The 23,334-nt window shown below is 39.4% G+C and overlaps 1 protein-coding gene across 2 annotated transcripts in view; it reads right to left on the bottom strand.

Moving 5' to 3' along the window:
• Positions 1-6,749: 6,749 nt before the first annotated feature.
• Positions 6,750-23,334, bottom strand: part of kiaa0513 (KIAA0513 ortholog) — a 29,262-nt gene continuing 12,677 nt past the window's right edge. The window contains exons 2-13 of one of the 2 annotated variants that reach the window (XM_022755910.1): positions 22,433-23,039; positions 20,336-20,435; positions 19,687-19,760; positions 18,898-18,968; positions 17,247-17,454; positions 17,109-17,149; positions 16,896-16,968; positions 14,786-14,863; positions 14,312-14,341; positions 9,606-9,686; positions 8,734-8,828; positions 6,750-8,126 (exon numbers count right to left, since the gene is read on the bottom strand). In XM_022755910.1, coding sequence (XP_022611631.1) covers positions 8,077-8,126; positions 8,734-8,828; positions 9,606-9,686; positions 14,312-14,341; positions 14,786-14,863; positions 16,896-16,968; positions 17,109-17,149; positions 17,247-17,454; positions 18,898-18,968; positions 19,687-19,760; positions 20,336-20,435; positions 22,433-22,836 — 1,305 coding nt within the window. In that variant the 5' untranslated portion in view covers positions 22,837-23,039 and the 3' untranslated portion in view covers positions 6,750-8,076. The remainder of the gene's footprint in view (positions 8,127-8,733; positions 8,829-9,605; positions 9,687-14,311; positions 14,342-14,785; positions 14,864-16,895; positions 16,969-17,108; positions 17,150-17,246; positions 17,455-18,897; positions 18,969-19,686; positions 19,761-20,335; positions 20,436-22,432; positions 23,040-23,334) is intronic. The other variant, XM_022755911.1, reaches the window with a different exon arrangement.

Here is a 23,334-nt window from a genome sequence, read left to right as displayed (position 1 = left end):
TCAGTCACTCACACACAGCTACATATACTGTATGTATTAAATTATTAAAATATCAAGCATTTAAAAATAACCCATACTAAATGTATATAAACAACTTGGCTATCTTTTATTTTGTGTTTGAACTGATTTGGTCACATGACAATTTATTCATCCTTAATATCACATACATTTTTTTTTCTCTTCACTGTGTCCTACCCTCAAGTTTAGGATCTCAGGGTCACAAGAGGCGGCAGCATCATCAATTAAACACACCTCTAATGCACAATATTGGCTTTTACATTTTTTGCTTTTTTATGATGAGCCAAAGTGTTTTACCTCCCTGTGGTGAAAATTATACACATAAAATAAAACGAAATTCAAAGAAAAAACTCCCAGTCATTTATGCATCCTGTGATGTGGGGCCATGACATCACTTGGTTTTAAGGGTTCACAACTAAACAATGTTAAAAAGACAGTCAATTAGTTTTTGTTCCCTTCAGAATTTTTTTTTTTTTACCATAATAAGATTCAGTAAATACTGGATGATAAAAGATGCCTGTCATGAAAATTGTTTTTATTTTTATCCAATCATCATCGTGTTTATAGAATCCCTTCTAAATCAATCAAATCTTTTTTAAATCCATCTATCACAGCCTGTTGTCACAAAAGCTACGTATACCTTTCTTTATATTGTACCTAATTCCTGAAATAACTGTCCAGACAGTGCCTGGATCAGCTGGTGTGTATCTGTATCTCAGCTACTACCTCCATTCATATTTCTCTCTCTGTTTTGCACTGATTAAACGTATGGTTATGATGACATAATGTTTATGAGTGATTTTATATAATGCATTTGAACTATGCAGGCCGTCCAGTGCCACTATTTATAACATAGCAGCTGTAAACAGTAAACCTCCCCTTTTCAAAATGCTCAGTACACAATAAGATGACATGCAATGACATGACATGTGCAGCGCGGTTTATGACTTAAATACCATGATGCATTAAAGCCTATGATGCTGTGCCTGTGTTTTAAAGACCCACCTCACTTCAACTGCATCTGTAACTCTAAGGTGAGTTTTCATGTTTCATCCAGAAGCCGTATCATTCAGCGCCAGCTCACATAAGCACACACATGCTTCTCAAGGTGCAAGATTCTATTTAAAGTATTTCTATTTACATTATGTCCATCCCTCTTTACCATTCACACTCACGCTGTAAAACTGGTTCTTTCTCTCCGCCTGTTGGATGTTCAACCCAAACAATGAGATTATTTCTGCCTATTTAATACACAAACACACAGCAGTGGAGTAGCACAGAAACAAATATTTATTTTGTGTTTAACATGAGTGTGTTGCAGAGGAAGCAGTGTTCCCTAAAAACTCAAATCCTAAAGACAAAACATTTCCAATCCTGCAGAAGAAAGGGTCATTCTAACCAGACTTCAACGTCTCTGCAGCTTTGCTTCGACCAACTGTAAATAAATACACACCACAGTCTCATGAGGCTTGTGTGTGTGTGTGTGTGTGTGTGTGTGTGTGTGTGTATACGAACACTGGCAGGAAGACTTGTACACAGCAGCAGGATTACCACCCCCAGACTGGGACCACCCTGACTTCAACACGTAATCCCGGAGGAAGTGAAGCTTCATCACAGGCTCACTTAGGGCCACTGCCTCCTCCACACACACACACACACACACACACACACACACACACACACACACACACACACACACGTCCATGTAAACTAGGAATTGTGTTGCAATTGAGTTTGGAGTTTGTGTCCTCACACGCACAAATATACACAAATTTGATTTGCGTACTTAAGCTAAAACAAACCAGTTAAGATTTATACTGCACAACTTCTCTGGTACAAATCCCACATGTCTGCTAAATGTGTAATTGTCAGAGTGACTGTGAAGGCATCATAGTTGTGTTGTGTGTCTCTGCTATAAAATACATGTGTTTGAGCAAATGTCCCCTATCATTAAAAAGAAGAAGCAGAGAGAAGTCACCTGATGTTACACCACTCTGATGATCCATGATATTAGATATTATCGGTTATTGATGATGTTTGAACTAGAGATGATTTATAATAGAAATAAATTACACAGATTATACAACAAATAGAAGGAGAATAGAAAGGATTTCAGTGGAGGAATTAAACGTGTGTAAGGTAAACATGTATGTGGAATATGAAATATATGAGACACAGACTATCATGTTTACAGGCTATGAAGAAACTGATGGGGGGTAAATCTTTGACCCTCTGCCCAGCACCACACTGTTACTGAAATGATTAAATTCATGTAGGTTTGAACATGTATTACATATCAACTGTGTATTTCGAAGTCACACAACAGTATCACATGTGGACCAACCTCAGAGGAAACTGTTCACATGTAAGCTCCATCTGCTTTACAAGCTTCACTAAACGTCATCAAAGAAGATCTGAATGCCGTCCATCAGATGTCAACTGAAGCTCTGAAAGCTGCTGACTGGACTTCTGAGCTTAGTCACACAGGAAGCCATGGACTTTTTTTGCCTTTTGACCACAGGAGCCTTTTCTTTTTTTTTGTTCTAGTTTTGGGACTTTCATGGTTGCAGTTCCTGCCCTCTGCAAAGCCTCAGCTCACTGAGGGATAATTAGAGAGGAGTTTGCAGCAATAAACTTTTTTGTTTTGTCAAACATTTGTTTTACACTAGCACCACAATATTTTACATAACTGCAACAGCAGATTGAAACAAAGGTAAAGTTCATGAGTTACTCAAAAGTTTACTTCTGCAGCCCACCAGCTTTGATGCTGATGTGATGGCAATGTAAAAAAAAAAAAAACTGTATATATTCAGAAAAAAAGTAAACATTGAACTGTTAACAAAATCAATGTAAATGCAATACATAAAAACTGACACAAGATATGCAACATGTGAAGCTTTTGCACATTAACTACAGAATAGATCATACAGGGTATACAGAATGTGTTTAGATGTCCACACATGCATTGAAAAAACTTGATGAATTACATAATTCATACATGCCTACATCACTGCACACAGGATGTGCAGATTTCAGTCTGTGAGGGAAGAGCACCAGACACAGAAAAAGTGACAACAAGTGACCAGCATGTTGCATAACTGTGTCATGTATGCTGAGGTCTGCCATCAATTAGATGGAGGCGGGTGTTCATGGTGTGACACTGCTGACTGGCCTTTCACAACTCATTACATGGTGTCCAATCAGAGCGCAGCTAGCGTGACTGCTGTTTATTTATACACAGAGCTGGAAATGGCAGAGTGCAGGCAGCTGGGACAGAAACTCAAACACTGTAACAGTCCAGCACATTGTACTGCTGCAGAGGGTCCCAATCAACACCCTGCTGCTATTGACACAGACATATACAAGCTCTCACATACACACAGACACACCTACACATACAGAAAAAAGCACGAGTGTGCAGTATTTTTAAAAGGGTGCTCTCTTTTTTCCTTCTGAATTGATATTGCTTTTATTGCTGCAACAATATTTTCCCAAAGATCAATAAAGTTTCATTGTTTTTATTAGAGTGGTATCACATTTTATATTACTTTTTGCTTTTTTGAATTTCATGGTCTTTCACAGGCTTTTCCATCAAGGCAGAAATTCTAGTGGCTAAAATAACACTTTTTAAATATATAAAGGGTCAAATGCGCAACAAATCACAAAATGTTTTGTTAGCAGCTTCAGCTAAAAACTTAACACTTTATTGTTATTGTAGATGAGACCAACAGCGCTAAAAATAAAATAAAAATGAAATATACAAGAAGACAAAATAAGATAAGAAAAATAACCAAGACAAGATACATAGATAAATAGCCACAAAAGTAAATAACTAGAATTTCCTCCTCGTAGTTGTATCCCTCCACCACAGATTAGTTTCAGGTTACATCCGTGTTTTTCCAGTCATATAAAATATTAACCATTTGTCATAATTGCTGTGTGAAGTCTTAGGTAATGGCTTAAGTGTTTTGTGAGGTCACACTGACCTTGACCTTTGACCTTTGACCACCAAAATCAATTACGTTCATCCTTGAGTCCAAGTGAATGTTTGTGCCAAATTTGAGGAAGTTCCTTCAAGGCATTACTGAGATATCACATCCATGAGAATGGAACGGACGGACGGACGGACAACCCCGAAAACAACATGCCTCCAGCTCTGACCGATGGCGGCACAGAGGCATAAAAATAAAAGATCTGCAGAAAAAAACTTCTGAAATGTTGAGATAGTGTATCTGTAAATGTGTGGTAAACAGTAACAGTGCAAACACAATGTATGTATATATTACTAAACACTTACTGACACGTTGAGGACAGTGCACAAATCCAGGAAGAGATCCACAAAAAGTGACATCAAAAAATAAATTTATTACAGTTTCAGCAACTTGATTCAACATTACATGTCCATGCAAATGAGGCGACTGTACACCCAGCAGATAGACATGTACACACTGATATTAACCTTGTGTTCCCCGTATACCATCTATGCCAGCTAACATTTGATAGCATACATGCTAAATTCTATGTGACTTTGCAGTTAAGCCTTGGTTCCCAAATGCTTCATTTGCTGTCATTTGCTAGCTAGGTTACATTTAGCATTGTCACCACTTCGTCACATACAGGAATTACAGTCACAGCAGCTAAACCAAGCCTAGTCACAGGCTAATGAACGTTAGCATACTGTGTTTTCAGTCATAACACTTCAGTTTTACAACACAGCACATTTATATAAATGTCAGTACTTTTTGTCATGATGGCAGTTGGCTAATGATGCTAGGAAGATATGCTAACATGCAGAATATTACTGTTTTTTTATATGAACTAGGTCCTACTGTTGAATAAACAACAGGTAGTCTCAGATGATTTTCAGTCAGTGGCAGTTTTGTAAAGGAATTTGTAAAATTTGCATAAACTTTCTCTGCTTATTTATTTTTCCAAATGAAGTGAGAGATTTGGGTCAATGTCAATCATCTAATGTTCACCTGAGATAGCTCCAGAATAAAAAAGGCTACATTAGCTACAGCGAGTTAATGGTCTTTTATTTTGTTTTGAATTAATCTTCATCTCGGTTTGAATAATGCTGGCTAGCTGCCATCACACAGCGAAATGTATGCTTAAATATTAGCACGGAACCCCAAAACTAAACTTCAACTGGGGACACAGGGACAATACCAACACTGCAATTCCACAAAAACCTAATGTACTCCTTTGATGATAAATTTCACTGGGTTGATACGTAACAAAAATTGGTCAACAAGAGAAAATACCATCAAGATTTCACAGAGGATATGCTCCATGTAAAGAGAGAGAGCACTGGCCATGCAGAACAAATATAAAAGGCATCAATGTTATTCAGAGGAAGATTACTGTGTAGAGATGCTGAGACTAAATGTAGTGCAAATGGCTCATGCTGAGCTACTAATGTACAGGTCAAATACTTCAACCAAATCAGGAGTCAAAGATCACATCAGGAAAAAACAGCCATTTTGCACATAGCCTAAGAATATGTTTCAATGATTTAGAGACACACATGCAAAGGGACACGAGAGAGAATTAACAGAGCTAATTAAAAAAAAAAGTATAAAGCGGACAGAGGTCTGCAAGGCTTTCCATATGATTTGTATGATTAGACTGCGTGTAGAAGATGACATGAAGACACATCATCCAGCTGCATTTACACTGGAGATTATTGCACAACTGCAGGCAAACACTGAATGACCACATCAAACACAGGTGGTCTGTACGGGGGCACTTCAGGGTCATGACTACAGTTAGACATTTATATTTCTCATGGAAACAAGGGCCACAAAGCACTGTTACTGTACATCTATTGTTTATGCATCTGCAATTAAAGACCCACAATTCACAGACAGCAGCACATGATTAAATTCTTACAACATACAGAGAAATATCTACAGTATTTACAGAATGACTTCATTGACACAATGGATTACAACAATTTGAAATGGCTGTCAGGGAGATCATCATCCTGACGTTCAAATGTAGACAACCATATTTCATATTCACACACATTGATATAGTCTTGAATCAGATGAGTTGGATGTTTGAATGAAGACACAATGCTACCCCGCTGTGGCAAGATGAAGTAATACAATTAGGGAGTGTCACCACACAGTTCAGTCACTCATTTTACATTTGCTTGATACTGTTTCCACATGCTAGGTAGACACACAGATAGATGCACATGCAGCAGAACAGGAAAGAGTGTGTATGGTGGGCTGGAGCTCAGCTATGCTGTTGGCATTACAGCTCAACTAAATGAATATAAACCACTACAGATAGAAATACCGTGAATTGTATTTGCAGCAGTTGTGAATCTAGCAGGGAATGATTAAAAAAAAAAGTCGTCTTTGCAGGCTGTGCATTAGTGTTCAATCAAGGGAAGCATCAGAGGATAAAGACATGTGTATTAACTTTCATGGAAGGCACTTTGGATGGGAAATCTTCCTAAGGGATCAGTTTCTAATCAAAATCAAAATGAAAGCATAAAATCACGACCACTGGGCTATAAATGTGTGTCGGAGTGAGAGCGGCAAAAATGGAATTGAAAAAGGTAGCAGCATTTCTCTAAGGAAGTAAGACAAGAAGAAGAAAGACAAAACAAGAGTTGCAGACCGATACCACTGTCTGTCCACTATGAAGCTACAGCTAGCAGGCCTTTAGCTTAGCTCAGCGTAAAGACTGGAAGCAGGAGGAAACAGGCCCTGTTTAGACCTGATATTAACATCCATCTCAGGTGATCTGATCACAAGTGGTCAGCTCGAAGTTCAGGTGTGAACACACCCAAGACATATCGAGGATACATTTGGAGGTGGTCTGGGCCACATGTGTCCGAATTCTTTTAGGAGTGTGAACGCAAATGTGTCCTGGGCCACAAGGACTGCCTACTCTACTGACGTCCTCTGCTCTACATCCTCTCTACAGCAACCCGTCCGCCTACCAGCACCTCTAAACTGCACCAATTAACACATCATATCATGTTTGTTTAATCCACACAACAACCGAAGTGTAAAAATCACAAGTTGTGGTTTTAACAAAATATGCAAACTGTCATTTTTACACTTCAGTTTTGTGTGAATTAAACAAACAAAATGCATGTTAACTTGTGAGCTTCAGAAGCGCTGGTAGGTGTTTCCTACGATGGCCCAGAGAGCTCAACACACTGCAACTTAAGAAAACACAAACAAATTCAGAAAACATCTTCATCAATTTGACAATATGTGCTGCAACCACTCACAACACAACAGAAGTGTTTCTAGCGGAGAGAAATAGTGATGAGGGGCGCCCCGGTGGCTCACCTGGTAGAGCGCAGACCATTTATTTCTTTAAGAGAGGTCATGGAGGGATATTACTTCAGCCATTTTAAAATGCCAACAATAAAGTTATATATTACATGATTTCAAAGCTGTATTATTAGTTTGTATTGCCAATTAGGATACTACAGTGTTACAGTGTACAGTAATCAGCTTTAGACACCACACAAATAGTAGATTAGAACACTATGAGCCGTGTACCCGTCTGCTTCGACCTGTGTGTGGACGTTTATGTAAATCTAAACAAGGCAGGATGATACGTCAGGATGACACACCAGATGTTATTAGATGTGTTACGCTAACATGTAATAAATAGGGTTTCCAAGGAAACACAGAATAAAACAGCATTATCTATCTGACACCATATCGAGCATGTTCAGGTTTTATACTTGGTGGTTTCACTTGATGCTTCTAGTTTTGGTAAAGCAGGTCACAGACAGAGGCGTTACAGATATTGAAGTATGCACCAGCTGCTGATATCGTATTATTGCTGATACAGGAACAGGATGCAGAAGAGCACGAACAAGCTGGATAAACAAGTGTTTGCTACAACTATGGCACAGTTCAGTGCAGAGGATTATGCCGTTTCTCAGCAGTGCACCACACAAAATGCAACAACAGTCAAACAGGGAATTGGTCACTATGAAGAGCTGAAAAGAAATCTGATGTCTGTGTGCTTTCAGTCTTTGATGCAGAGACTTCGAAATGCAACCTGTCGTCCTCAAACTCACTCTGCCGCCATTTTCTCTATGTGGTCACTCAGCAACTTGTACTGTTCTGAAAATGAATAAAACACACATGCTTTTTTTTTTTTAGCTGCATTACGGTCATTTAAATGAACATATCAGCTTTTAAGATGAACTTCTCAGCAAACTGTTGCAACTGTTGAGCAACATTATCATTCACACGGTGTTGTGTTTCTGGCCACCTGATGAGTGGGATCTCTCCTCTGCTCTCTACCTGCTCCTGAGGGAATGTCTGCTTCTTTATCTGTCTGCTGTTTGGTGTCTGGTGTTGGGCAGGAAGTGTAAAGTGGTTTTTTGGCAGACAGCTTTACAATGACATGACACTAAAATAGCCGCATAAAGAAAGTGTTCACACTGTTCAACTGTCATTTATATATGCTGAGATCTGATCACAGTGTGAGTCACTTCCAGAAGTGGTCTGGCTGATCCGATCACATTCTGTTTGCAGTGTGCTTAGTGTGCATTTAAACTACATTAACATGTGTGTAGGTAAGAGATCCAGCTCACAAGTTAATATCAGGTGTAAAAGGGAAGCTGCTCTCACCCCTCTGCTTTACGACTATGAATACCAAGTAAGTGACTGGGCTGAAAGTTCAAGTGTTTTAGCGTGAATTATCCGCTGAATTATAACACTTTACCTTCATTCAGGTTCCCAATCACTGCCTGCTTCTTCAGGAAGTCATTGCACAGCTTCTTACTGAGCCCAAACGCCAGCATGTTATGGGTGAATGTCCTGAAAATACACAAATGGAAACTATTACAAACACAGGACGTGTGTTCTATATTTAATATTTACAACAAACTTCACTTGTCTTTGAGTAGACTATCAAAAGAAAGACAATATGTGGACCAGTGATAAATGACTGTACAGTTTCACACCCTCTCCTACAAAGTGTGCTTTATCTGCATCTATAATAGGAATGGTTAAGTTATTTTTCTAAATGCATCAGAAGAGAGGAAATGGCTAAACCTAAGTATAATCTCTACTTCTCTACCTAAAATAAATATCATATATTATTGTTATTATTGGGACCAGTAGCCTCACTTGTTTTACCATGAGGAGGCCTCCGTAAGCAACCAGCTGAAACTCCTCCCAGCTCCAATCTGAGGGTAGTGTTGTACTTTCTGCATACACAAGTATTTGAGGGTCTGCTACGGCCCTAGTGATGCAAATTTTGTCATCAGAGTGCGTACACGAGGCCCCCAGGTGTGCGATACCCACCCCTCCCCTGCCTCTGATTGGCTAGTACTCAGTTAGGATTAAGTAAGAATATCAGGGTAAGCCAATCAGACACAGAGTGGAAAAAAAACCCCACCACCACTACACTACAGGGGCACCAACTGCGCATGTGTCCTCCAACTGGTCTAGAAAGTAGTATAATAATAAATGTCTGTGGTGTTTAATAAATGTCAGTGTGTGTGTCCAAAAAAGTAACATGTTTGACGCTTAAAGCCTCTGTGTGTTTTATTCCATTGTATGAGTGCACGGACAACACTTTGGCATCCTCACCCCAGTTGGCCGAAGACAATGTTCTCATCGATTTTGGAGCTGTCGTCCCTCTCCTCCTGGGTCATGTGACACCACTTCTCCCTGCAGCACAGAGACAGTCAGAACCAAGCTTTAATTCTCAAGTCTCGACTTGACCTTCAGCTTCTCTACAGAAACAGGTCAGGGTTGGGTGTCAAAAAAGATCTCCTGTCGATGTCATGCTGACTTTTTGAAGCAATACCATAGACAGCAGACTGGTTTTACATACAACTTTAAAGGTCCCATATAGTATAAAGGTAGATGTCCATGTGTAGTTTGATTATAGATCAGGTCTAGGTTCTATATTAACACTGTGAAAGTATCAAAGCCTCAGTTCACAGAGAAATGCACACAGCCTGTATTCAGAAACTGAGCCTTAAAACCAGCCGTCAGGACTTCTGAAACTTTGTGATGTCACAGCAGTCACTGCTCTCAGCCATGCCCCAAGCCCTGCCCACCTGGACCAACCATCCAATCTTGCAGGATTTGGTTTCTCTGAGTGTTTAACTGGAATCTGCTATATTTTTAGTGGATCACTCAGAAAACAGACAGAGCCAATCAGAAGAGAGGCTCAGAGCCTCCTCTCTGGTTCTTAAAACCACAAATATATCTTCTTATGGATCAACAAGGGGGAAAAAAAGGGGAAAATATGGGACCTTTAAAATGCTGGACAATGGGATCTTTAACTTTTCACTATTCTACTTTTTATGGTTAAAACAGCTCTGTAATCTGCCTAAAGAAGCTGACATCCATGACATCCATCCCTGTAACTGCTCATCTTGTAATGGAAACCAAAAAGCAAGATTCCATTACACATAAAACACATGAAACAATATTAAAGGACAAGAAACACATTAACCGGCCATCAGCGAAAGAATAAAACAACAAATGACTCATTCCCAAATTATTATTAACAAGCAGATGAAAAGCATAGATTCACACTGTGTATTAATGTAAATACTTAATAACCTGAAACATTTTTCCATGGCTGACTTGACCTGAGTTGTAAAAAAAAACACTGGGTAAAAACTATACAATTTCACTACTTCACGTGACTATGAAGAAGTACTTTCCTTTGCTGTCCTGAACAACAAATGCAAATTACCTGTATTATTATTGATGCTGAAATCTAAAACTTTTATAAAACACAGGTATATACAGTATATATACAGAAGCCTAAAGATGCAAGTGTTTTGGTTTTGTTCTGATTTTTTTGTCATAAGTGTTTTTGTTTTTGTGTGTTTCTGTAATACTCATTTTGGCCACAAGAGGCTGACATGCACCAGGACTAAAGGAATTCATGGTAATTTCCAAGTGATTTTTAATTTCTCCATGTACTCTAAACACAAGGTAGAGATACAATGTGTTAGCTTGGGGTAAATAAGTCAATAAATACAGTACAACAGGAATTGAACTTCAGTCTCCTGGGTGAGAGTCCAATGTTTAACCCAAATATCCACTGTGACCTGCTCTTTGTATGGGTTTGTAGATCTTTAAAGCCTCTCTTGCAGAAAAACGTTGCTGATTAAAATACATTTATAGCTAAACGAAACACTACCTTCTGTTTAGAGCACATGGAGAAATTAAAAATGACCTGGAAAATAACATGAACGCTTTTGGTCCTATTTAAACTGAAATAGTGGTGCACTTCAGCCTCTTGTGGCCAAAATGAGTATTGCAAAAACAAATACTTTTTTTTTTTTACTTGCCTCTCAGAGCTTCTATAGGTATACCTATCCTCACTATGAAAATACAGATTTATACAGATACAGATTCTTAGATGATGGTGAGATTTATATTTAAAAACCTTGATGGACAACAGGACAATAATAAGAACGGGCTAACTGATGAACTATATGTAACAACAAAGTGGGCTCTAAAGGTGATGCACCCACAATTAATGCCTGACTCCAGTGTTTTCTTTAGCTCTAGAGAGAATTTCAGCTTCTCCTTTCTCATCTGTCTCATTTACAGCAGCATCAGGTAGCAACAAAAAGTCTCTATTAAACCTCAATTAAGCATTTAGCAGCTAAAAATCCAGGTATTTCCCTCAGGACCAGGTGAAAAACTGAGCCAAAAAAGCCAAAAAATAATAAATCGACTATATACTCTACTGAGGATCATAAGTAAATATCTCAACATCACACATCAACTCACGCGACCTGTTAAGGTAAGAAATGAAAAATAACACATCTCCAGACATCAAAATCGACAAAACAGCAACGTGTTTACTTATTTGTATTTATGTCATGTGCAACATGAACAACTCTCCATATCTCGACTATCAATCCACAGTGTAAACTTAGAAATGTGCAAAGATAGAGACAGCGAGGGGAACATGCAGATGGAGGTAGAAAAACCATCACATGCAAGAAGCTTAATGGTGTGAACATGCAGTGAGCTGTGAAGAGACAGAGACTTCAGACTGCAGTGCTGCTGCCTCTGGATATAAATACCATCCCAGACATTTAACACTGTCTCTTTGCACATTCAGGATGTTAACTGTGGGTGTGAAGCTTTTACTCGCCACAAAAATCATTTCAACAGCAGCATGACAGAATACCCAGGTGAATCACATCGCCTATTAGACGACCACAACAACATGCCAACAGAAGCAGAAATATAATTATAGGGTTCACTAAATAAATCAACATTACACAAACACAGTGATTCAATTATAATCATAAGTCAAACTGCTTTCAATTTATAATTCTAGGGATGTGGACAGTTCAGCCCTGCTGTGATTAAACAGATTATATCTTTTAATTTACACACAACACAGTCTCACATCAGACTCCAGTCATCCAGTCTGGGGATTTACCATTAGTGACTATCCTATCTCTGTTCACTGGAGCGCATCTGACAAACTGCAAATTAGACCCAGGGTGACTCCCAGACCTTGAGCCTCACCCTTCACAAGAGGCCTGAGCACCAAGCTGCACCCACATTAACCCCCCTCCTCGACGCACCGTCTGTTTCACTTTGATTCACAGTCTCACGCCCGTCACAGCTGATGAAGAGGATGTGTGGTGTGGGTCATCCGTCTTGGCAGCTGTGGAGTCTGGAGTGTGCCGGCGGAATGATTATAGACTTGCACCACGTTTAATTATAATCAGTTAAGATACTGACACGTTTTTAAAAGCGACAAACTGATTAATCAAATTAGCTTTTCAATTAAGCATTAATAACTCAAAGTAAAAACATATTAAAACATAATCACAGTTGCACGTAATCAACAATTTTAAGATGGAATGCTACTTTAATTATAAGGCTTTAAGGATTTTTTGGGGGGTTTACTGTGTTCTATCTTGCATTTCTTTCTTTTGTTTCCTGCTTTAAAATTTACAGTTTCTACTGTGTGATAACTTTGATTTAAAGACACTGAAGCTTTCTTGAATTTAATAGGTAGCAGGTGAAGTTTTCTATTAAACAAACGCATTATGTTTATATTCACTGTTTCTCTTTCACATGTTTAACATATTTCCCTGCTCATAAAACATTTGCAATGTTGATATTTTGAATATTTTGAAATCTCTTTTCTTAGAAATACCAGCTGTGAATCAGTGGAAAAGTGTGAAACTGTTTGCAGGGCTCTCTATCCCATCCCCCACATGAGCTCTTATATGGATGTGCCACCACATGCGTGTGCACAAATCAATGATAAACAATTTAAACATTGCTCCACAGCACAACTAGTGGTAAAAACTCCACACGGTAAAATTTAAAGATGTGAATACAGCATCAGAAGCTGTGACCGAACAGACCTCCATAGCAGCTGGCAAATCAGCTGTTAATTAGCTAAGCCTAACTTTTTTAAGTCTATCAATTTTTCAATCAGTTATTTTTGAATTGATGAATTTATTAATTGATTATAGTTAAAACATTGTAAAATCTTGTAATTATTCCTGCGGCACACTTCATGCTACCAGGACTATGACCAGTTCCCCTGTCCCCGCTATCTCTTAAGCATATAATATAATATATAATAACTTTGTAGTTAGCCGTTGGTGGTGAAGCTTCATTTTAATGATGTAAATGTCACCTAGGGTTGAATTTTTTTAAAAATATTGTCAATATTATTGAATTGCCACTGACACGGAAATTATTTAAATAACTGCACTTTAATCTATTATATAAACTCTGCCACCTTTATAGATTTAACCAAGGAGCCTTATGCATAGTTTGTACTTATTTATGCCAGAACACAAAAGATTCAATTCCTCTTCCTCAGGGTCTTTTTAAATGTCTTAGACACACACACCACAGACCATCACTGTCTTGTCTTGTGGTTTGACCAACAGTCAAACTACTACTTGTTCTGGCTAGTCGTGCAACTCTAAACACAGCTCTTCATCTTCATAGACCAAACCAAAAAGGGAAAAGCTAAATACACAAAATATTTCCAATGTGTCACGTAACAAAATATCTACCAATATTTTTCTTAAAACCATACAGAACCACACAACAACAGTCTGTTCAGCTAGCTCTCTGTCCCCTCCAGCTCTGACGTCACCAGATACTGTTTCTAGAAGATCTGTGACTCAAACTGCAGAGCCTCTGCCCTTCTCCTCCTGTCTGCCTCCTTAATTCTGTGCTTTTCCTCTTTGTTTGACTTTGTTTTTCTTTCTGTTTATTTGTTTTCTTTGTTTTGTTTTTTTCTAGGGCAGCGGACAAATAGAAGGACAGACCTCTCGTCTTTCTCTTCATCCTGCGTTCCCCTGCCCGGCAGCAAGGCACAAAGAGACAAAGTCAACATGCAGAAAGAGGGAGAACAACAACAGCTTAGAGAGGAGAGGAGAGGAGAGGAGAGGAGAGGAGAAGAGAAGAGAAGAGAAGAGAAGAGAAGAGAAGAGAAGAGAAGAGAAGAGAGGAAAAGAGAGGAAAAGAGAGGAAAAGAGAAGAGAAGAGGTGTGGGGCATCAGGAGATTGTCAGTGGTTTAGACTGAACAGCACTGTGAGATTTGTCTTTGCTGAAGCAGCAGATCATCCATACAGGATCTTCAACCTTTATTAATATTTCAATGGACAGTTACAGTGACAAAGGAACACACAGAGAGAAATAGAGCACTTAGGGTTTAAAAGATACTAAAATTTGTAATATATCATACTAATAAAACAGTTAATTGTTTCATTTATCTGTTCAGACTGTTCTCCACCCTCACCTTGTGGTTGGTGATCTTTTCTTCCTTTCACAATGGACAGCATCAAAAAAAGCAGCGTTCCAAAATCTCAGCGTGTGCCTGACAGAGAACAGACGACACATTACAAGTTTCCTGCCTGGACTACTTCACTACATCACTTGAGATGAGGCTGCAAAGAACATTTCTCCAGGACAAAAACATGAGGGCACATGGTCAATAGATCACTCTATATCCCACACAGTGGTGCATTAAGCTGTGATATGGTCCATATTACAATGCTTTGATACACGCTTAATGTTGTCAGTTATGGGGGTCAGGACCCCCCTAGACGTCCCTAGGGGCCACAACATAATTTGAATAGGTAAGAAAGAAAAGAAAGATTTGAATTTGAATTATCAATTTATTATATTATTATATATCTATTTCATGTATTTTTTTCTCTTGTGAAACACTCTAAAAAAACTAGAATTACCACCTTGTGGTTGTTTGCCTCCACCAAACAGCCACGTTGCAGGAAATATGGTCACAATTATAATCAACAAACAATCATTAACAATGGTGTACTTGTATGTGAAAGGGTTCAGTTGTAGTGACAAACCATTCCCTTCATCTCTACAGAACTTTTGTCTCTTTTAACTTTTTGGCTGATTATTTTGACTGGAAACTTGTACTGTTTAGTTTCGCTCTCTCTGCTCTCGTAGTGTCCCTCTTCTTCCTGCAGGAGGAAGCTGTTTTTAATCAAAAAGCTCTGAGAGCCAACTGTGCACTTCCTGTCCAGCACCAAACAACAGTCAAAGTTAAAGCAGCACATCGCTACTGCAGCATTCAGCTTCTCTCATCAGCCCAACTAATCTCTAATAAAGCCACTGTACATAACCCGCAGACCAAGTTAGAGACTAGCTGGTGAAGAGTGGCTTAAGAACTAGATATTTTTCTGATACTGTTGGAGAGCGAAACAGAACTAAACATGTAGATCGTCAGGAGAGAAGCTGATCAGGCTGGAGAAGTAGTCTGAGAGGTTTTTTTTTTGGTCACCATTGAAACCACTGCAACTGTTGGGAATTCAGAGACTGTCCTCCTGTAGGAAATGAGCCCATAGATCATCTGTGCAGCAGGTTATTATGAACCATTGTTATGTTTTGTTGCTAGGCGACAGCCAGTGTTGTAGTAATTATGACAGGAAATAAGGGAAAAGTGCGGTGACGTAGTATAAAGAGAGACGAAGTCCACGTCAGGAGGAGGTTGTGGTGGATGGATGAATATGACACAGGAGAGCGATGTACCATTCTAGCAGTTTGTGTTGTATCCATGATTATACAACAGTTAGTTCCAACCAAGTAATTTGATTGGAAGTTTGTCTTTCATGGAAATAATATTTGAATTAAATGATGTCTGGTCGTCAGAAGAGGATGAAAGGAAAGATCCTGGATACTTCAGTGCACTCCTGAGGTAATGAGTAGACAAAGTAGTAAGCTAGTGTGCACTGTACAGGCCAGGAAAATATTGCGTGTTGCTTAGCAACAGTCTAGTACCAGTCCAGTTGTAGAACTATTTGTGTTGGCTGTTGTTGCTTATTTAACCAATATGGCGCTCGTAGAACCGTAGTATAAAAGCAATATCACAGTCGAGGTCGTGATGTTGTACTGAATACCAGCACAGCTGTGATTGGGTCATAGGTACGAGGCCGCAGGCTGGTATTCAGTACAACATCACAACCTCTTGTGTAAAATTGCTTAACTAACAAAGTTACTATTAGTTGTTATTATTGTAACCATGACAACAAAGATGGTCTAATGTTGAGGAAGTACTTATTTTAACCCAAATCATGAACTTCACCTAAGCAAAGCCAAGCCATGACTGTAGTATATAGTAGTATAGTAACCATGGCGACAAACATAGATATGCTGCTCTCGATACAGTCGGCAGCATGTATTCAATACTTAGAAGGCAGATTTTCAGCGGAGAATATATATATTATAAAGTTGAGTTCATTTTAATACTGTCTTTTACAAAATTAACATTACCCTTTGGTTTCTGCAGACAGTCTTGATGCACTGTAAAATGTTTCAGAGACATCTAAATGAGCTTCTGATGAGGCACAGGGACAGTACATGATGGATCAACGACTTACCAGATAGGCTGCTGCTTCAGGTGAGTGTACAGGTAAACCTTCTCTCCTTTCTTTTCCTCCGGAGCCTCAGACACTGTGGAGGAAGACAAAACATGAGGCACTGCCAAAGCTAAATACATTTCTAAACCACAGTTTATGAACGTTAACAGATCAGTGGAGAAGGAGAAAGGTTTTTCCTGTACTGTCTGTTGAACAGCAGTAAGAGCACTGTACCTGGTGATTTGGGCTTCGTCTCACCTGGGCTTTCCCCTTGTCTAGGAGGAAGAGAAACGGAGGAAGGGAAGAGTAAGGAATTCAAATCATATAAGACTATGCTTGTGAAGAAAATTCATTAACTGAGCGTTTTCTCACTCAGGCTTAGGAGCCATTGAGCTCCTCAGCTTGCTCTCTAGACCTCCAAAGAAGCCTTTGACGTCAGGCTTAGGTGTAGTTTTAAGGAGGCGTTCGGCAGCATCCTTTTTCCCAGTCAGCCAGGAGTTGGCCTTGTTGAGGTATGAGTCCAGACCAGCTGGAGGTCCACCACGATCCAGCAGCTCTGAGGGAGACGGCTGAGACTTCCCTGAAGAGGAGGAGAGCAGCGAGTTTAAAATGATGATTTCTGTCTTTGTATGGCTTTAATGAAATGTTTTATATGTTTTAAAGCCCCACAAGACAAATTTGTTTTAACAGCAGTCTGTCTTTTTAACTCGATGTCCCTGTGTTGCCTTTGGTCTATGGTATCACAGACTGGTCAGGCTGATAAACAGTGTACAGAATACTAATTATATTGTTGACAGACATCACCTTAGAATTTATCCAAAGCCACATGTTCAAGTCTCTGAGGCCTGGGGCCGGTTTCACAAAGACATTTCAGACTGGTGTGTAGTGTCGGTCCAGTCTTAATTATGCTCATAGATTAGTCTGATGCAAGTAAGACTGCTTCAGGCCTAAAAGCAATGTTACCATGGTAACAATCAATGACACCTGTGCTGACCGGTAGCATTCAATAACAAAGAACAGGAAAAGATGGCTCATCATTTGCGGTTTGCTAAAATTGATTGTAGCAATTTTTTTTCCAAATCAGATTTTTCTTTTTATCTAACTTCACTGAATTTCTCAAGTAAACGTCTTTGTAGCTGTTGAATTCTTCCAAAAGACAAACATTTTCTGTGGCTCCTCGGTCGGCCATTTTTTAATTTAGAAAAAAAATTCTTAATTTACCCAGAATTCATCGTACTACAGTCCAACTTAAGATAGTGAAGAACTAAACTGCTTTGAGCAACAGATGAATTCAGACTCAGTCTATATGAAGCCTGACTGTTATATCTAAGACACAGTCACAGTCTGTCTTTGTGAAACTGGACCCAGGTTAATCTCACAGGTGAGACACCATGTGGTCTTTAGAGAAAATTGGCCTGTCTGAAATGTGATGGACCAATTAGCTTCACCTGAGCCAGCTGTAACTCAGTGAGCAGGAAATGAAAACAATAATTAGTCCACCAGCTTCAGATGGATCCATCAGTGTTGTATTTCTTTGCAGGTTTGTATCATTTGTAAGGACATTTTTTGTAGCCATCCACCAGTGTGAAGTTGCCAGTGGTGCTAGTTTATTCATATTCATATGTAAAAAACTAAAACATTACAGCAAACCTGACTGCAGACAGATGTTGTTGCACACTGGTTGACTAATCAAGAAAAGCTTCCTACTTTCATAAGCACAAACACAACCTTGATGCAACCCCACAAAGTCACTGCATGTATTGTTTGTGGTGTTGCTGCAACAGAAACCACAGGGCCAACCTGTGGCAGTGACGCTCGCTGAATCAGCACTGAGGAGAGATCTTCACCTAAACACACACAGCTGCTTTTCTTTCTTTTGCTGTATAATTCTTTTCTTTTGTAATTAAGAGCTAAGTTGCTCTTAACCTCAACACCACATGGTGTTTATGTAAAACTAGTCTGACAGTTTGAAAAGAACATGAACGATACAGAGTGAAAATGTTTAGCTGGAATTAGACCTTACCAATGTAGTAGTATGTGAAGCACATAGTCATGAGGTTTTTGGCCGGGCTGTAGTCGTCCATCTGGTAACATCTGTAAACACGACATGTCTTTAGAGATGATCCTATCATGACCTCACTGCAAGAACTGATGTCATTTACTGGGTCTTTTCAACTCAAAGGAGAAGTGGGTGGGATGTTTTTTTTTTAAACTGATACTACAAATCATGGTTGGCTGTGTATTCCAAACCTGATACATCTTATTCCCCGGAGCCGTAGAGCTGCATTGTTTCCTAAAAACTATTCAAAATACATCAGTGAGCCACACTGTTGCACTGGGTGACATGTATCTTCATTAGCATGAACACACACACTAGTTTATTCTGATTCAGTCCCACATACACATGCTGCTGGAAATAAACACTAGAGTGCAAGTGTGTATTAATCCACTGCTGAAAATAGTCCCCATAAAATGCTCTATTTCCTCCAGTCTGAGTAACATTTGCTAAAAACTACCATGCCCAGCTGTTTTAGGAGATTACAGAGCCTTTGTTTTAATAAATGATACTTACTTTACTCTACACAGTATGTCTTTCATAGACATAAGTATTATATACAACCAATGGGCTTTGGACAGAGAGGCAGAGACAGGATACAAAAGTCAAAAAGTATTGAGATATTTTTGTCTTTCATGAAAATTGCAGACAAAAACAAATGTATAGATTGTCCCCACACTCATCCTTTACAGTCAGATAGGTTTGGATCATTATAGTATGCTGGTCTCCGACAAAGTCAACCACATGTAGACTCACTCGAACAGGACAACTGCAAAAGACTGCATCAGTCTGTAGAAGGTAGCTTCACTCACACATTTAGAGTGGCAGCGCTGTGAACACAGTGTGACAGAGACAGTTACAAGCTTGATTATTAAAACTCATCAGAAAGATAAGATCAACAACCATCAGCTAAGTTATACAAATAAAAAACTTAATACATTCAAAAACTTACTGAGGACTCCACCACTAATTTTATTTTGGTTTGCTTTCCTGTTTTCACATGGGCACTATAATGTCTAACAAATTTTATGTATATTTATTAATTAAAAGAGACAGTTCATTCAAAACTGATCTACCCATCACTATGTCTGCCAAAACCCAAGTTTGAAACAGGTGTCACCCTCAAACACACAGTGATTCCTTGAAGTAAGGGAAACATTAACGTCATTTAAAACAAGGAAATTAGTTGGTCTTGTTTACATCTGGAGAGCCACTTAAATACCACAAATATCTGTAATTATTTTAGATCTTTTTCAGTTTCAGAAAACTCACTATGTGTTTGGGGTCCAACAAGAACCTTTAATTCTTTGGCCAATGAATTTGGAATATTGAGGTTAGGTTAGTTTCCTCGAAGGTCACACGTGATGTTTGAACAGTTACCATCCCATCATTTCCCCATATTCACCTGTGCGCTGACATATTTGGCAAACCACTCCCTGCCTTTGCTAGTCTCTCCACTGCACAGTTCTCCAAACCGAGCCTTCTCTTCCTGGTCAAAGTCCTCCCTGTGAAAACACGGTGTAATACACAGACCCTGTAAATGGATAGTCTCTTCATAGACGGTTTTGTTTATTTAATAATGTATCAGATTCAATTAAGTCTGAAAAAAATTCAAAGCTATATCTTTGAGCTGTTCATGGAAAATATTCAAAAACGACAAGATCTATGCACAAGACTTTGTATTAACAAAAAGAATTAAAAAAAAAATGTGCACAATTTGAAATGCCTAACAAACTCTGTATCGTTGGCAATGCCAAGGTGTGTAGCTGCATTACGGCTCAGCAGTGGTGCCCTGTTTTTAGATCACTGAGCTTCCAGCTAATGTTAACAGGAAACCTTTAACTTTTAAAGGAATAGTTCGACATTCTGGGAGAGTAATACAGAAAGTTAGACAAGAAGACTGACACTAACCTCATGTCTGTATGGTAAACATGACGCGGCTACCAGCAGCCAGTTAGCTTAACTCAGAGTGAAAACAGGTGGAAACAGCTAGCCCTGAAATTCCACCTACAAGCAACTAAAATCCACTCATTAGCACATTATGTCTGGTTTGTTTAATCTGAACAAACCCAAGGTGTAAACATGACACACTGTGGTTACGAGTATGTGTTCTGCATGATTTTTATGATGATTTTTATTATCTGTATGTGATTTCCATGATTGTTCTGATTGTTATGTTATGTTATGTATAACTGGATGAAGTGTCATACGTGTAAGTGTACATGTAATCTGAGTGTCAGCCTCTTAGATGGAACTGCCTTAGTTTAAGATGACAATAAAGTAGCATCGTATCATGTTCTACAATTCAGTCAACAGAAATGTGACTCTATTTTCTCCGTTTCTGTCATCATGGTAGAAACATGATGATGAATGAACAAGGGTCAGTCAGTAAAGATGACTGAAATGTCCTAAATAAAGTAAAGAGGGGTGAAGTGCAGGTCGTCACCAGCAGACTGCAGGCTTGGAGGTCTCATGAATTCTTTTAGATTATGACATTACAGAGGGGGTTACTATTTCAATTTACCATCTCTAGCACTGAACAAAGAGCTCAGTGACCAACAGATAGCAAAAAATATCTGACAGAGAGACAGCACCCAGCAGGATCTCTGCAGGGAAAATGCCAAGAAAAAGTTCAAGAAACGTCTGTGAAATTAAACACAAAGGTGCCATGATATTTAGAAGTGCCCTCTCAACATTTTACCAAACTGACACTTGATCTGTTGTCAAATATTCATGCGTCAGTCAGACTGCTGTCCCCCATGGGCCTCCGCTGGTGAGTCATGGAAGCGTCTGACCGGGTGAATCTTTCTAGTCATTGTGGGTGACAGAACTAGAACAGTGTTGATCTGAGTATAAGTGAATATACAGCCCAAAGCAGGAGAAAACATCAGTGTCACAAAGTCAGGGAAAAGGGAGAATTGCTGACAAAACAAACCATCAACAAAACATTAAAACTTATAGGATAAAAAGAAAAACTGGTGGAAGATGGAGAGGGTGAGGACAGAAAGGTATATAGAGGGTCTGCTGGCAGTTATGGAATAACGGGAAAGTGTAAACAAGTTCAACAAGTTGTCTGACAGTCACATTGTTGAGCTCAGACTTCCTGCAGGTAGTGGCAGAGGGTCCTTCTTAGACAGTACTTGAGGCTGAGGGGCACCTTCACCTCTCCCCCTGCACCCATAAGCCACACAAGGTTTACTACATCAATAGCCCCAACATCATTCAGATGAGAGTGTCTGCGGTGCCTCGGTGAGCTGCTCCGGACTGAACAGATACTGTATGTTCCTGTGCAGTTTCATAGAACCACCATGTTTGGCTCAATTCTGATCTACATTTGTGGAAATGATGTTCTTCTGGACATACGTAGCAATTCCATCAGCAAATCATCATGATCATAAAAATGGATTAAACTATAGGACAGAAACTATTGATTATTACTGATTAAAAGAGCACAGTTTTTAAAAAGTTTAAGTTGGAAGTTAAAAAAAACCAAGTCCCTTACTTTCCATGAAACACCTTCTCCACATAAGCCTTCATGAACTGCCTCTTCTCCACCGCCTCAGCGTCAGCGTCCTCCCGACTGTGAGCGGACGAAGACGATGACCTCCTCAGCTCCCACGTATGAGAGGGTGGGTCCATGTCGTTCTCGCTGTCTGCTGACTCTGTGGCGTCACTGTCGTTGCCTCCTTCCTCTTGGCGGTGGTGGTGGTGTTGGTGGTGAGAGTTGGCCTTGGATGGTGCCATGGGCTCTGGCAGTAAGGGCTGCTGTTGGACTCCCATGGAAGACGCTGGCTCTGGGGAGAAAATATCTGTGTGGCCTTCATGTTGGCTTGCATCTGCGCTGAGAGCTGTGTTATCTGAGGGCAGGTCAAAGTCTATCAGGTTTTGCACTGCTACGCCCTCCATACTGAAAACAAGTCTCTTCTTTCAGCTGTGCAACAGTGTTTTTTAGAAAGAGCTATTTAGTGCTATGCAGGAACATGGGGGCGGTCACAGAAGTGGGCACCAGCTGAAAGTTTCAACTGAGGTCAGTTACTGGGTTTTGATTTTGCAGACCCTCCCACCCCCTGAGGGTGCTGACATCAGGTAAAATCACAAACCCAATGCATCTGTGGAGAAAGGAGGGAGAAAATTAGCAGTGATCATCTTTCACATTCAGTCGAAAATAACAGATCCAAATGGTAGTGAGTCTACAGCCATGCTAACAGCTCTGTTGCTAACGTCAGCATGCTAACATGCTTCCAATGACATCACTAACATGCTGATGATGATGAGGTATAATATTTAAATTGACGAGTTTAGTCTTAGTTTAGTGTGATAATATGCTGTTGTTTCCTAATTAGCAATAAACACCAACGTACAGCCGAGGTTGATATCTGGTCACAAACAAAAGTATTACACAAC

This window comes from Seriola dumerili, unplaced genomic scaffold, assembly GCF_002260705.1.
Source record: "Seriola dumerili isolate Sdu_G_001 unplaced genomic scaffold, Sdu_1.0 BDQW01000242.1, whole genome shotgun sequence".
Lineage (NCBI taxonomy): Eukaryota > Metazoa > Chordata > Actinopteri > Carangiformes > Carangidae > Seriola > Seriola dumerili.
Note: the sequence above shows the minus strand (reverse complement) of the source record. Positions and strands in the feature narration are given on the sequence as shown.